This window comes from Lepidochelys kempii, chromosome 3, assembly GCF_965140265.1.
Source record: "Lepidochelys kempii isolate rLepKem1 chromosome 3, rLepKem1.hap2, whole genome shotgun sequence".
In the NCBI taxonomy this organism is placed as follows: domain Eukaryota; kingdom Metazoa; phylum Chordata; order Testudines; family Cheloniidae; genus Lepidochelys; species Lepidochelys kempii.
The window spans coordinates 42,345,304-42,362,201 of NC_133258.1; the positions used below are offsets into that span (position 1 = coordinate 42,345,304).

General features: G+C 40.0%; 1 protein-coding gene across 4 annotated transcripts in view; it reads right to left on the reverse strand.

The window, feature by feature from the left end:
• The window catches only part of CSMD1 (CUB and Sushi multiple domains 1), a 2,000,616-nt gene that overhangs the window by 441,039 nt on the left and 1,542,679 nt on the right, over positions 1-16,898 (reverse strand). For all 4 annotated transcript variants that reach the window (XM_073336216.1, XM_073336215.1, XM_073336217.1 and 1 more), the window contains exon 21: positions 16,657-16,845. In XM_073336216.1, the coding sequence (XP_073192317.1) occupies positions 16,657-16,845 (189 nt within the window). The remainder of the gene's footprint in view (positions 1-16,656; positions 16,846-16,898) is intronic.

A 16,898-nucleotide genomic window follows, 5' to 3' on the forward strand; every position in this document is an offset into this window, starting at 1 on the left:
CAGTCAGTAATATCTCTCTCTCTTCTCGTAGGGAAAAGTTCTATGTACTAATCTTCATTTTCATCTTATGTATTTAGGATCAAATAATATTTACTCATTAGATATTGTAGTTAGAATAATTTATTATAGCCACACTGTCATCTTGTTCAAGTATCTTAAATACATTATGCAAGTAAGCCTAAGCACTGAGTGATGAAGATTGTTTTAATAAAGGCATCAGGGAAATTTGTAAAAGTCTGTCTTTGGCAAATGGGACATAAATACATGAAACTAGCAGGGAAGTTGCTCTGAAGCTGCCAACACCATGCTAATTCCTTACAAGTCAAAATAAATGAAAGGAAACTAGCATGCAGAAGGACAAAGCAACCTGCTTCTTGAGATATGCTCCAGGAAGGACATGGGGGGAGTCTGCTAACTTGTTCACAATGGTTTGAGGCTTAAAGAATTCAAAAAGAAAAAGAAAAAGAAAGAAACAGCATGTTATTCCTGATTTAGACTGAAAATAGAACTACTTTGTTCTCATCAGACCATATAGGTAGCATGCTGAGTTTGAGTTGAATAGGCAGTGATTAAATATATATATATACACTGCATGTAAAAAAGTCAGAAGGACTTTTCTGGGCATGGAACTTTATTTAGATTGTACAAAAATATATATTAGAATTAAATTATTGTTTAATAGCTCAGAAAAACTCCGCACATTCAAATGGTCATATTTGACTTAAGTTCCTTATTTTTCAATGTGTATTACATGAGCACTTTTCAAATGTGATCTATGGATTTAAAGATTTATGAGTGTTTCTATTAAAAGCCTCCCCCACACTTCCTGGCCCACCCACTCCCAGGTAATTTAGGAACAGTGACTGCTTTTCTTAATGGCTTAGCTAAGGTGTGTTCTTCAGTCTGAGGATGAGGAGCAGGGCGTCTGGCCCTGTTGTGGACCAGGCTACTCACCTGGTCCTTGCTGTTCTCGTGTGGGCAGGGGAATGCTGCATTCTTGGGCATAAAGTCTGCTTTGGTTTCCATCTATGTCTCTTTCTCCCCTGCTAAAATTTCATGAGTGCTCCTGCTGAACCAATCAGCAGTTCTCTACTGCTTCTACATAGGTGGGAAGGGACAAAGGAAAGAGAGAAGTGAGATGCTGAAAAGGAATTGGGAGAAAAGGAACAAACCTCAATGTTGCCCCAAAATGATTTCTTAAAAAGTGACAGAGAACTCAGGGTAGCTGCTATTAAGGAAGGAATTTCTGTTGTTTTAAACTGGGAGATTATCTGAGGAAGGGGCTTCTGCTGAATTCAGCTCTGAACTACCTACATTTGTGTTCAGGTGTCCCCAAGCTCCATAAATGACTCCTTACCGACATAGGCACTGGGACATGTCAGAACACCCTTGAGGCCCACAGCCAGCAGAGAATGGAGGAAGCAGGGCCTGATTAAGATTATGAGGGGCCTAAGACTAATGGGAGGGAAGGTCCTAAGTATGAATTACATATTGCAAAAAAAATTATAAAGTCATCATTTATCTACACACATATGTACATATTATGTATTTATGTAAAATTAACAAGTTTATTCTAGTCTCACTACACTCAGTTGTTCAAACAAACAATTTGTTTCCCTAGCTTTAGCTGTGGCAAAGTTATGAGTGATGTCATCATAATTCAAAGACCTGACACTTTCATTCTCAATGCTCAAGTGGGACAAAGCACTGAGATGCTCTTGAGTCATGGTGCATTGGAGGACATTTTTGACCCTTGTTAGAAGAGAGAAGGACTGTTCTCCACTACAGCTAGTGATCATTAGTGACAAATACAGCTATAATGCAGTTTCAACATTTGGGAAACATTCTATCACATTGGATTCAGTGATAACTTGGTACATCCAAATGGATTTGCTTTCGCCATATTTTCTCTATATATCTGAGAGTGATGAGAATTCAACAAATTGAAGAAATCCTTTACTACAGTAAAATCTACTGAGATATTGTCTGGGTACTTCTGACACAGACATTTGAGACCTTCACTGACTTCAGGACTTGAAATGTTAGGCAAAAAAATTATCAGTACACTAAAGGTTTTGTCAGTATTTTCGTAAACCTTGATCTGATGTTCTAATGACCTCTTCAGTTTGTCAATGATTATGATGAAGGTATTAACTCTCAAGGCCTCCTTGTCACTGAATGAGTGGGCACTTTCATTGTCTCATGTCTTCTGTCTTTTGTGGCGTTTGGCTGACTTATACTCATGGTTAGCAGTCCTTGCAGCCACCAGCATTTCATTCTCATCAAAACGATCCCACATTTTGTTGAAGAACATATCCAAGACTCCTCATTAGGTCTACAGCAGTGGAAAGGTCAATCTGAGCACTTTGCAAGCTTAGACTGCACGGTGCTGAATGGCTGAAGTATATCATTTCAGACCTCACACAAAATATCAGTTTCCAAAGTGCGCATTTTATCACTCAGGATCTTCACATCTTTTCTTGTTGCTGATTTTTGAGATTCATCATCCTTGAAGCTATCTCATGCTTCAAGGATGTCGGGGTTTCCCAGAACAACTGCATTCAGCATTGGCACTCCACCGTGTCCCTAAGAGTGATTTGGGCCCTGGGCATCCTTTTGGTAGTGAATCTCTAAGAATCATCCCATGACTGTTTGATGCAGAAAGAAAAAAAAAAGTACAATTCTTGGACAAATCCAAAAAAAGAAACTGCTTAAACACAACAATCCATGGCAGACTGGCCAATAAGGTTGCGTGAGTGTGCAGCACATGGTATGTAATCAACCAAAACATTGTGCTCTTTTATCTTTGCCTGCATTTCTGATTATTTGCCACTCATATTACTTTCATTGCCATAGCTTTAGTCACAACAAAGGCTGATGTCAATCCCATTTTCGGTGAGGAAATCGAATAGATACAAGGCAACTTTCTCTCTTGTGTGGCTAGTAATGTTTATGAAGGTCATGAAACACTCAACTGGTCCACTGGGTAGCACATAACACAAGATGACAGTCAGCTGATCTACATGTGACACATCCAGTGTTGAGTCGATGGACACTGAAAAATATCCCATATCTTTGATCTCATCTGCAATGGATGATAGCCTCATCTTTGCCAGCAGTGCAATTAATTTATCACAGATAGTCTTTGATAGATATGATGTATGGCCTTTTCCACGATTTGTATGTTCATTGATGTGCTGAGCTAAGAAAGGATCAAACTTAGCAATTAGCCCTAGAACGCCAAGGTAATTGCCATTGTGTTTTGATCCAAAAGTCTCATCTAAGCCACAGAATTGCAGATCACACTCAGCAAGAAAAACTGTGGTTTCAGCTATGCATCTGAGGACGTTCTTCCAATATGCATGAGTTTCCAAAAACTGGTTTTCATTTGGGTATCAATTTGCCGCTAACTTTCTTTTGGGCACGGTAGCTGCTAACTGGCAATGTAAGCTGCTCACTCATTGCATGATTGACAATGTATGCAGTAATCTTCCAATCATTGAAGCCTTTGCAGAACATTCCCTACTTTTACTTTTTGATATCAGAAAACAGGCAGCAATAAAAACTGTACACTTTCTTCTTAGAAGGTGAATAAATGAGCCAGTCTCACTTGCCAATCTGTTTGTTAGGCTTCATATATTCAAATATTGATTTGGTCAGGTAACGATTCTAATTGGTGTACTCTTGCTTTGTCAGCGAAAAGTCAGCATCTAGATTCTGGCATTTCTGCTGGCCCTTTTCAGTCCAATATGCAAGGAGATCTTGAGAAGTCATGCCCTACTCTCCTGGATCATTGGAGAAGGATATTTTTATATTACCGTCACTGGGAAAGTCTTCAGAGGAGTGGGGTCAGACTGCAGCTGGAGAAGTCACAGAAGATTGCTCCCTTTCATCAGGCGCAGGTATAGCAGGTTCACTTGGGCTGGTATTCGCCTGGACTTCCTCACCACCAGACTTAGTAGGAGAAAAAAGTTAGGAGAGAAGGAGTACTTTTCAGCACTACATCTTGTCGTTGCCCTCTTTCTTTGGCCTCCTTCAATTTCTGCCATCCTCCTTTCTTATACATGGGTTCTATTGTCCAGTGTAGGCCTACTGTATACAAAGTTCAGTATTGCTTGGGCCCACAAACACTTACTTAGCCCACAAAGATAAAATCACAATAACTATAAATTGAATTCACAATCTTGATGGATTAATTTGTACAAAGCAATATCTAACAAGACAAAAATTTTCTGATGGCCCCGCTACTATTGCTCAGCTGTTACTTCAATATGGAATGGAGGGCCTACAGTAGGGCCTAAAAATAGGAGGGCCTAAAGCTATAGCCTTATTAGCCTATGGGTTAATCCGGCCCTGGGAGGAAGCATTAAGTTGGTGGTTTAAAGTCATGTTCTTAAACTTCTCCTGTTCCTGAACTGAGCAAAGCATGGCTGGAACATGATAATTTTGTTATTTTGTTTGGGAGGCAAGTAAACATGCTTTAAACAAGTAACTTGTTTCTTCTTTCATTTTGGCACCTTGAAATAGATAAAAGAAACCATGGCAGAATGAGTTTTTGAAGACTATCAAACAGTTTCTGAATATAAGTATAAAATCTATAAAACAAACAAAATGGTAAGTATACTCACAGGAACACTCAAACTGAAATGCTGACTTACCAATAACAACAAAATCCAAATTGAAATTACACTCAATACATTTCATGTAAAAATTGCAACAATAAGGTTTATACAATAGTTTACATAGTTTCAAAATGCTGGAAAATATTTTAAGTAGATCCAAGGAGAGAAAGATAAAGAGGAGTAACAAGCTTTCAATTTAAAGTGTGCACTGAAATGAGAATCTCTAACTCATTACAGAATGAATGTACACCTGACCTATATGTTTCTCTCTATTTCCTTTTTCCTGTTTGAGTGGGGAGACTGATCTCCTGGTGACTGGAATGGGCCTCCAGTGACCCTTTATGACTGGAAGGCTGTGTGCAGCAGTAAGCCCAGGCACACATGGATGCACATGGAAGATCCCTCATACTGACAGGGGTTAAAAAAGGTTGCCCGTGAGAGCAGAGTTATTTCTTGCTCCCAAGCCAATAACTGCTCTGCACCACCACCCCTGCCCAAGACTGAGGGAAGAGCTTTTCCACTGTGTTCACAGCAGCAAAGTTGTGCTTTTGGTTTTGCTTGATTGGTTTCAAAATCTAGACGTCACTCATACCAGTCCTCAACTCTTGTCCTCAGGGTGAACCTGGTCACATTTTTGGCCTGAGAGGATTACAGAATAGATGGAATTTTCTGTTTTAAATATAAAGATCAGAGACGCATCAGACCTTTGCTCTCTTTTTCTCCATTACCAGTCAATAAAGTATCTAGACCTGGGGTGGGCAAACTTTTGGGGCCGAGGACCACATCTGGGTGGGGAAATTGTAGGCAGGGCTGGAGCAGGGGGTTGGGGTGCGGGGTGTGGGAGGGGGTGTGGTGTGCAGGAACGGGCTCAGGGCAAGGGATTGGGGCAGAGGAAGGGGGAGGAGTGTATGAGGGGACTCAGGGAAGGGGGTTGGGGTTCAGGAGGGCTGCAGAGTGCAGGAGGGGGCTCAAGGCAGGGGTGCAGGAGGGGTGTGACAAGGGGCTCAGGGCAGGGAGTTGGGGTACAAGGTGCAGCAGGGTGCTCAGGGCAGGGGGTTGGGGTGCAGGAGGGGTGCAAGGAGGAGGCTTAGGGCAGAGAGTTGTGGAGTGGCATGCAGGAGGGGTGCGGACTGCAGGAGGGAGCTCAGGGCTGGGGGTTGGGGGGAAGGAGGGGTGTGGGGTGCGACAGGGGGCTCAGGGCAGGGGGTTGGGGTGCGAGGTACAGGCAGGGGGCTTAGGGCAGAGAGTTGGGGGGGCGGGGTGCAGGAGGGGTTCGGGCTCCAGCCCGGAACCACTTACCTAAAGTGGCTCCGGGGTGGCAGCGGCGCACACCGGGGCCAGGGAAGGCTCCCTGCATGCCTGCTGTGGCCCCACACTGAGCTGCTCCGGGAAGCAGATGGAACTACTTCCCTGAGTGGCCCCTGAGGGAGGGGGGTGCACAGGGCTCCACGCGCTGCCCTTGCCACACCTCCAGGTACCTCCCCCGAAGCTCCCATTGGCCGCGGTTCCCCGCGGAACACACAGAGCCCTCTGTCCTCCCCCCTACCCGGGGCCCCAGGGACAGGGTGCCAGGCGCTTCTGAGAATGGCGAGGGGCCTGCGGCACCACAGGGGGCAATCCCGCAGGCCAGATCCAAAGCCCTGAGGGGCTGGATCCGGCCCGTGGGCCGTAGTTTGCCCACCCCAATCTAGACTTATATGCATGACATTTCCTGACTTCTTAAGAAAACTTTTTTAAAATGCTAAAATGTGAATAATGATACATTTTGCATAGTTTACTGTTTAGAAACAAGTCAAAACAGGGATCGTTCATACAACTGGCTCTCTAGCCTCTCTTACTCTGAACTTTGTGGCTAGGATAAAACGAGAGCACTATCCAAATCAACCCTTGTTTTACTTTTGCAAACTATATCCTAACACTCCATTTTGCAAAACTGAAATCTCTTTAGTTTCTTCTACTTCTCCTTTTCTCATTCAGATACAGAACCATTTTGAGGTTCCAATATATTCAGACTTTGATCATGACTTGATCAAATCACCATTTGTTTTCATTAAATCAGACTCTGACCCAAAAAGATTTTGAAAACCGCCTACGATTTTGTCCATGTTTATAAAATTCCAAAATTATAAGATGTGGTTATTAAAGACTGCTATAAAATCAATGTCATTTGAGTTACCTTGCTAAACTTTGTCACATAATTTGCTTCATAAATCTACCTAAACATTTGGCAAATTAAATCTGACAACAGCTGTCTCTAGCCTTATAGATCTTGACAGAACCTCTCTTCCATATAGCAGCACAGCCTTGGGCTGGGCAAGGGCGCGTTTCAAATCCTTAAAATTTTTTTTAAAGATTTCTTCCTTAAGGCACAGCTTCCATAGAAGTTAAATGGGAGCTTTGTCTGACTGAGGACTGAATTATGGATGAATAAGAATTTCCAGATTTGGTCCAAATTGCTCAAAGATGAAGGCCTTTCAAATCATATGATGTGAGGGAAGTAAAAATAACAATATAAAACTCAAATCCTAAGGGTTGATAATACCAAGGAATTCTCCAGTCCTGTTCAGGCTGACAGGGGTGTCACTTTTGTTGGAATTCCTATGAAATTGCAACTCACCATTACAACATGACAAAATAGATTCATTATAATTAAGTATTTTACAGTGAATACCAAACAAATTATTAAAGAAGAGCTACTTATTAGAGAGTGTTATCAATTTATGTTAGCACCCCACCATTAATTATTTATGTTGTATTTATTGTAACCCCACTAAGCATGATACATTAGTGATAGTAATGTGAATATGACATGAACAGTGCCTCCATAAAGATTCCACTGTAATTCAGCATTAATGTCTCATTAAAAATAAACTGCTAAATACAATTTAATAATGGAGTCACACTAATTAAACATGAAATAATGTAACACCCAGTCGGTGTATCTTTTCAACAGCAACTTTGTGCTGTTCCATAGCCTGTTTTAGGAATATTCTATGTAGGCCATAAAACGGTACCAAAAAATGAGTTCACTTCATCGGCCATGTAGACAGTAGTGCAAATGATTTAGACACAAGCAAAATTAGTCAATTGGGATACATAAATGAAATGGAAGTGTAATGTACTTGCTATGATAGTGCATTTCAGTGATAATTTAACTGTGGTTTCAATCCCTTAGTTGCAGCCAAGGCATAGAGAAAGAATGCTGGGAAGAAAAAGGGGAAAAGAGGGTGCGTGTCTACCCTTTCTGGCATTTTTGCTCATATAACCGTAATATAAGCAAATGTAAGGGTGACAAAAGTACTAGTCACAGTAGTGGTATACTACTCACATTTATAGTGGTATAAAATAAATAGTAATATGAGAATAGATTAATATTAACACTTGTTAATAAATATAATTAACAATTAAACTGGTTGGAGAAAAATTGCCAACATTTTCACAACACAGTGTTCCTTTCTTGTTCGAAAAAATCAAAATTCAGATAATAATAATAGCGTCAGAGTCTAAAGTAAAGCAGACCCCAACACTAGTTTAATCTGGCAACCAGACAATATCTAGCTCATTTCAGATAGGACATTGGTTTCTCAGAAGCATGCTATAGTGTTTCAAAATTCTCTTAAAGAAATTATCAACATGCCTCACAACTCAGTTGATATACCTGTGACTTCATGGTATTGTTCATTATGTTGATTAGATGCCCAATCTTTTGCATTTTTATTTATAGATACACACACACAAACAAACAACTGTTTTGCCCTTATCATTGGCTCACTAAATGACATTCTTGTGCACACACAGAATAATTGAAGCATGTCTCTTCATTGTGTGGGTGTATTATGAAAATCAATCCTCATGCATGAACCATTATTAGGCATGCTTGTTTTACAGTAACAACACAGGGGGATATTTTTCACACACTGCACCATCACAAAAATATGTATTTCCATGTGTAGGTCCATATCAGTCACTCTTTGCATGTCACGAAATGAAGTAGCCCGTATTACTTTTAAAGCAGAAGTTTCACTACAATGGAGGTAGTATTAATTTCACCAGGTTTAAAATGAAGCCTTAACTGATCTTGCATAACATAAAACATAACTAACTGACCTTGTACAACATAAAATATAAAACAATCTGAATGCTGAATGCAGGTTCACTAGGATAAGGTGGTGTTTAATTCCTGTCCTCCATTAGTGTGTAGCGAACTCAACAGGATTCAATATCAGTGGGAACTGATTCTTTTGTGCACAGACAATCCTGTTTGTCTGAAACATTTGGGCGCAATCAAAAATATTCATATAAGTGGTTGTTGTTCTTATTGAGTAAGCTATTGAGCAAGTTTTCCAAGGGTGAAATTGAAAAACAGATAACAGGGACATTCAAGCAAGCATTTGTGTGATGTTCTGTCCCTTTAAATGTTAGCACTCTCCCCTCCCTAGTGCAAAGCCACAATTTTGTGTTAGTTTCAGTTATACAGCTAGAACAATAAAGAGAGCACAGCACACACAGCTATGTTTCTATCAGCTTTATCTGTGACTGTGTTATCTCCTTCTCTGTTGGATTCAAATATAACTGTTTCGATAAATGGGGTTTTCTGCACATAGTTTGTAAAGTGTTTTGTGATCAGTTAGGAATGGGTATATTGTACAACGATTTAATGAAAGATATATTATTATTGTCCTATGAACTGAATAAAAGTGTAACCTATTTATAAATCTATCTACTCATTTCTATTAGCTCTTCTGTGTGAAAAAACTCACACCTCACTAGTTAGTTCCCCCCCGCAATTAACTAAACTATTTTTTTTAAATGACCCCATCCTCCTCCAGTGTAACCAAACCAAAAAGAACTGCCATCCATAGATACAGGGGAATTCTATATAAGTGACATGCTCCTGATTTTATCTGAGCCCTTATGAATGCCACTGGTTTCTAGAATGGAGTGGAGAATGGTGACTGACGAATGGGGAGTTGACTAGACTCCTGGATTTTTCAGTCACAAAAATAATGGCAAAAGTCATGGCAAGTTAATTTAAACTTGAGTCTGCATCAATTTGGGCTGTTTTCCCTTTCATCTTGTGGAACCCTTCACTGGGAAGAAGTTTAGAAGGCAGGAGCTGTACTTTTTAGGTAACAACAGGATCCTATAGGTCTGGGTGGCAGAGCAAAGGAAAGTGGCACTCAAATGGATACCTGGTGCCTCAGGTAGCACCTGCAAAATCCATGTAGATCTCAAGTGAGCTGTGGGGTATGAGGCAGAAGAACCGATTTTTTTTCATGGTTAGGGAATCCTGCCCTCCCAACAGAAGAAATAGTAGGAAACACCAAGTTACCAGTTGTGGAGTTTCCTCTTCTCTATAGGAATTACATCTGCATAGGGGAAAATAGGACATCAAATGGATACATGAACTTGAGAAATAATATTTTAAATGCTGGCACCTTCCTTAATTTTATTTTAATTCAGAATCACTTTTCCAGTGCCTGCGCATTAGCAAAGAAAATACATATTGTCTAATATTATTCTGTCCTCTTCATGCTTCTGGAATACTAGGTATTCTCAACGATTTTCACACATCTTAACCTCATGGCCATACATCATAACAACCAGATTTCATTATAATAAAGACCTTTAAAACCATGAAAAACTACTATTAAGTAACTAAGGGGGGTCATTACAGACCAACATGATGAGTTCTCTACCCAGAAGCTGTGTAAGAGATGAGACCCAGAAACTGATACCTGTTTTTGTCACAATAAGGAGAAGATCCAATCACACAACCACATGGCTAACTCAAAGTTTGGATACTTAATTATTACAACAACTGTAGGTGTCTTTGTAACTTTTTTTAAAAATTGCAATGCAAAACATGATTATATAAATTTTTCTGTGAAATTAGTCAAGATTTCAAATGCAAATCCCTCATTAAAAATATAGTGAAGAAAAGACCTCCTAAAAGGTTAAGATAGAAAATGTCTGAAGGATTACATGAAAAGCATGTAAAATGTCTTTTCCCTTCTAAGTTGTTTTAGCTGTGTTGATCCCACGATACTAAGCCAGGTTAATTCTACTCTTCCACATCAATAGTTCTAAATCTTGCCACAGGCTGAATAAATCTTGGATTTTTTTGACTGAATTTAATAGAATATTGGAATGAGATACAAAGGAAACGACAATAGTTCTTTCAGAAAAACTAAGAATACTATACTCATGGTTCAGTAGGTCAGAAGATACAATTGTTCAGACTGAGAACAAAAAATTACTAATTCCCCTGTTACTTAATTTACTGCTGTCATGCACCTTGATTCCTAAGTTCAAGAAAAAAACAAGATAATGTCTGCATAACAAGTACTAAGAACAAAGTAAAATATGGAAGCTGTTTAACACCAAATTTAGACAATGCACAAACTATCATCCTGAGAACCTTCTGAATGGCTTAATTTTTTTTGTTTTCAGTTCTGCAAGATGTTGGCTGCATAATTTTTTTAAAATAAGTGTTCCATAAACAACATTGGTCAACAAATTTATATTCAAATGGAGAACGAACAGCTGAGTAATACATTCATCATATATTCAAACAAATAAAGGGATTCTATCATGAAAAACTGTTGTTTATGAAGCCTGGTTCATATGCCTAACATTTTAAGTAAAACCTTTATCCATCCACTTTTCATTAAAGTACAGTTTCTATTAAAATAGTCCATGAGTAAATATTTTATAAGTGCATACAACAGTTCATACAGTATATGCCAAGAGTAGAAACTAAGCAATATTAATTTCAGTGTGAACCCGAAACTTAAAATTCACCCAACAGTAAATGACTGAAAGCCTACACATAACAAAAAGAAGGCTTTCACAAAGCAACAGACGCAGAGGAAAATTTTAATAAAATATACTTATGAGTAAACTTAGGAATATAAACACAACTGAGCAAGAGAAAGCTTATGTAAATGAAACAACAAATAAATTTCATGAATCTCTGTATCCTTAAACTGTGTGCAAAATTCTGCGTAGGTTGTACTTTGAATACATCTATCTCAACACTTTAAATTAATTCCTCATGATGTTATATATGACAGTGAACAATATTTTCGAAATGTTGGGTTAACAGTTATTATCAATATTCAGTCACTGAATATTGCAATTATATATATGCATTCCTTTGCTAATTCAATTGTTATAGAAAATTGTTCTTTGGCACTTTAGCCAAAGAATGTCTATCCCCTACCCTCACCCCTGCTTAGTGGGAAAGATGGAGTTAGTATATAGGCCTATTTGTTAGCCTGGGATAGAATTTTGGGTTTGACTTTTTGATGCTATTATAGCCTTATTAATATGTGTGAACAAAGAATAAAGAAACCCTGTGTTACATCTGCCCACAAGCAGATGGGGTAATAAGAAATGGAGTTAAAAGTGTTACAGAGTATGGTGGGAGTGTAATATATGAGCATACATTGGAAGACTGCCTGGTTCTTCTCTCAAGCCAAGGTCAAGTAACCAGTTAAGAGGGGCAAGGAGGGACGGAGGGTCAGGCATAAGAAGCACTAAAAGCCAAAGAAAAGCCTGGCATTGTCCAAACACAACTTCACTCCTTACCCCTCCCATGGGATACAAAAGAGGTGGGACAAAGACCCCAGACTCACAACCCTCCAAAACAGAACATGACCATAAATTGTAAGGGGTGGGATTAGGGGCATGCATTGCAGGTATATTCGGGCCTGCTAAGAAGGAGGAGGTGGGAATGGGGACACAGGCAAGGCTCTGTGGCATCAGAGGTGGGAATGGGGACAAGGGCAAAGGCTCTGAGGTGTCAGAGCTGGGAACAGAACACTGATTAATAGACCCTGCTGGCATGCAGAACTATGGATATACTTGCTTGAAACTAATCCGAACAAACATCACATTGCCTGCACTTTGCACTTCTGGTCTGCTTTCTGTGTGTGTCACAAGAATCGGGAGGGGGTGAAGGGAAAGCCCTCTACCAGATGATTTTGCAAAACTGGTAGGGAGGAAGACATTCCTTGGAGTTCTGGTTGCCTGCTGAGCTGAGGGGGGGAATTTCCCTTCCCCATATTGGTAACCCACCCATACCTTTCTTCGCACCAGCATGCCTTGGTACAGTTTGAAACCAATGGGTTTCCAAGCAGGGGAAAGGGTCCACCCCATGCTAATCCATCTGATCCTTGAGAGAAATGGCTTTAACGGAACTTCTTGCATCAGTAAGTACCACTAAGGTACGTAAGGGTGTACAGGATTGGGGTTTTTACTTGTGTTATAGCTTGAAAACATTGGATGGAATTAATTTATAAGGTATTTTGTATTTACCTTATGTAGCTGTCAGGTAAGTAGTTGCAGTTTTATAAATATTCTATTTTAATTTGATATGATTTCATGGAAGTAAATACTATTCAAATAGAAATCTTCATTCTGTAGATAACATAAAAACCCAGCATCTGTGTAACAGGCACCCTTCATTCAGGATAAATGTAAGAAACAATAAGAGTCTCAAACCAAAACAAAGGGACATGTAAATCTAACCAGGAAATGGAACTATGTAGGAGGAGGCTTTTTCACTGGATATTGTTTTGTGGAGGGGGTATGTGCCTGTGTCTGACAGAGGCATGAGAAATACTAGAAAAGCAGACAGAGAAGGCAGCAAGGATGCACCAGATACCACTTAAACAAGCACTGGGAGCATGGAACCAAGAGAAGCCTAGAAGGAGAAGTTGGCTGAAAGGGACTTGGAGCTATGAGTAGGGTCCTATCAAATTCATGGCCATAAAAAACACATCACAGACCGTGAAATCTGGTCTCCCCCCATGAAATCTGGTCTTTTGTGTGCTTTTACCCTAAACTATACAGATTTCAAAGGGGACCAGTGTTTCTCAAATTGAGGGTCCTGACCCAAAAGGGAGCTGCAGGGGGGTCACAAGGTATTTTAGAGGGGTCACGGTATTGCCACCCTTACATCTGCGCTGATTTCAGAACTGGGCGGCTGGAGAGTGGTAGCTGTTGGCCGGGCACCCAGCTCTGAAGCTAGCGCCCCACCAGCAGCAGCACAGGAGTAAGGGCCACAATACCATATCATGCCATGGTTACTTCTGTGCTCCTTCTGGCAGTGGCTCTGCCTTCAGAGCTGGGCTTCCGGCCAGCAGCTGCTGCTCTGCAGCTGCTCAGCTCTGAAGGCAGTGCTGCCGCCAGCCGCAGTGCAGAAGTAAGGGTACAAATACCACAACCCTACTTACAATAGCCTTGCGACCCCCCCAAACAACTCCTTTTTGGGTCAGGACTCCTTTACAACTACAACACTGTTAGGATATAGATATTCAGGCCTGTCTGCAAAGGCCTGTACTTTAAGAATTTAGGTGTATTCTTATCGCTTGGCTAGTTCTAGAGGTATAAAAGAAAGAAATCACTGTCTGCCGGTGTAAGGGCCTTCTCTTACTGTGACAGATTGAGGCCCTGTTCTTAGGCTAAGGCCTTTGGCTAAGCAGCAGAGGCAGCCATAAGCTAGGAAGCGAACAGTCACATCCTCACATTCCAAACTAGTCACATTGAAATAAGGTGCTATTGGGCTGTTAGGCACTATCAGGACAGGATTGTATTCCTATCACCTCCAGGGAAAGGGAAGTGCCTAGAAAATATAAAAGGAAACTTAGTTTGATAGCATCCTGTCTAGCAAGAACTCACTTATCAATAGCTGGGATGTGAAATCCTCGCTTCTGTGTTGTCTTGTCATTGTAGTTCCCACTTTGCTATTGTTTGTCTGTATAATCTCTGTCTGGTTCTGTGATTGTTCCTGTCTGCTGTATAATTAATTTTGCTGGGTGTAAACTAATTAAGGTGGTGGGATATAATTGGACAATATGTTAGGATTGGTTAGTTAAATTTCAGGAAAATGATTGGTTAAGTTATAGTTAAGCAGAACTCAAGTTTTACTACATAATCTGTAGTCAATGAGGAAGTGAGTGGGTGGGCATGTGGGTGTGTGAGATGGGAACAGGGAATGGGGGTAAGAAAATTGGAATCATGTTTTGCTAAAGGGGGATATGGGAACAGGGAATGGGGGTAAGAAAATTGGAATCATGTTTTGCTAAAGGGGGAAATGGGAACAGGGACACAGGTGTAAGGCTCTGTGGTGTCAGAGCTGGGAAGGAGGATACTAAGGAAGGAAACTGGAATCATGCTTGCTAGAAGTTCACCCCAATAAACATTGAATTGTTTGCACCTTTGGACTTCGGGTATTGTTGCTCTCTGTTCATGCGAGAAGGACCAGGGAAGTAAGTGGGTGAAGGAATAAGCCCCCTAACAAACACCATGAAATTTCAGATTTAATTAGCTGGAATCATGAAATTTATGATTTTTAAAATCCTATGACCGTGAAACTGACCAAAATGGACCATGAATTTGGTTGGGCTCTAGCTGTGAACAAAGAAACTGCCTCTTGTTGTCTGAGTCCAGACATACTCTAACATGTTGATAAATGTAGTGGAAAACGTTACTCATTAATAGTTTTAGAATTGCCAAGCTAATAAAGTCATCTTTCTAATAAGAATAGAGAAATAAGGAGCTAATTTTTCAGCTCACATAACCAATCTGAAAGGTACTACAGAATAATTCCCTGCCCTTTAAAATGAATAGGAATCAAATGCATAACAACACTGGGTGCAGTGTGATACTCTCCTAGGTTCATTTGCACTCTTGAAAATGGTGTATAGTGCACCACCAGCAGCAGTGAGACAATATCAGCACAGTCACTGATTTAATCGTGCTGCCTGGGAGTAGGTAAGGTCTTGGGAATCATGTTGAAGGTCAGGATAGTTTCTCCTAATACGTGCCCCAAAATTCAAGGGCTTGGAGCTAAGATTTCCCACATATCCTCAAGCTCCACATGACTCTCAGGTCCCTTTCACCCAGGCCATGCCACTAATTTTGCATCATTGAGAAGTTAACACAGTAAGCCTTCTGCTTGTCAATCATGATAAAATTTAGTTTTAAGTTCTTCCCCTTTGGTGTGATTTTCCATGCCAGAGGGGATCTTATGTCTTTATGCTGATATGGTATTACACTCTTTAAAAAAAGAAAAAAACAAAAAACAAAACTCTACAGTTGAATTTCCCCTTCATAAAATAAAATCATTAAAAACACGAACCTTCTCAAACCAATTCACTCAGAGGTGAGTGGATGTATTTGACATTTCAGGGTCATTATGTCAATAGCAACTGATCAGATTCACTTCAGTTGCTAGCAGTTCACAATGTATATGCAGGGAAGTTATCAATCACCATATCATTAAACCAACCCACAAATCAAATACAGTACCTCTTCAATTCAAATATAAAGCAAATCTGAACATGTAAAAATTCCATTTTTAATATCACTCACAAAGAACTATTTATTCACTTGCCTTTTGCTTCTAGTCACAGCTGCTTTAAAAGCAGCACTTTTTAAAAAATTTCAAACACAACAAGAAAAAAAAGTGAAAATCACTTTAAAAGTCAATTTGGGGACTCTATAAGAGGCTTTTTCAACTCAAAGGTCTAGTGATTATTTCTTTACCCTGAAAGATAATTGATCAAATTCTGCCTTCACTGACACCTGAGTGATCCCTTTACAAAGGCAGGACCTGGCCCAGTACAACTACGGTTCCAGTTGTATTCCATTGCCAATTGTCACAATGAATTCTTTGTTCAGGAATCATACATTCCTTGTTCAAACTTGAGTTTTGAAACCTGTTTTGCATTTTATCTCACTATTCCTTTGGGATTTATAGTATTACAATTTTAATTGATAAATATAATTATTCCAAAACCCAATGTGAATTTAAAACATCCTTAAGTGCTTGTTTTCTATTTTTCTCCTTTAACTACAATGGTCATGAAGTACTAAAAATTGTAGCTCTGACTGACCTATGAGTACATAAAGCTTGGAGATCTGTCCATTTACTTCTAGAGCTTTTTTCTCTGCCCACTATTCTGACATCTGCCATGTGCTATCAACGATTTGATGAATGAAATGAAAGCATGTGACCACCTACCCACACACCTTGGCAGAGGTGCACTCCATACACGACGGCCACCACCCAGGCAGGCAAGTTTATTAGCACCTTCCAAGCGATAGCCAGGAAAGCAAGAAAAGCTTAAGGAGTCTCCAACACCAAAGTAAAAACCGATTCTTCTACTGAAGGCAGGAACGCCAGGATCATCACATGGTTCCAGATTATATTCTGCTGACAAAAAAACAGAATATATAAATAAACAGGAAAATCCCATACCTTAA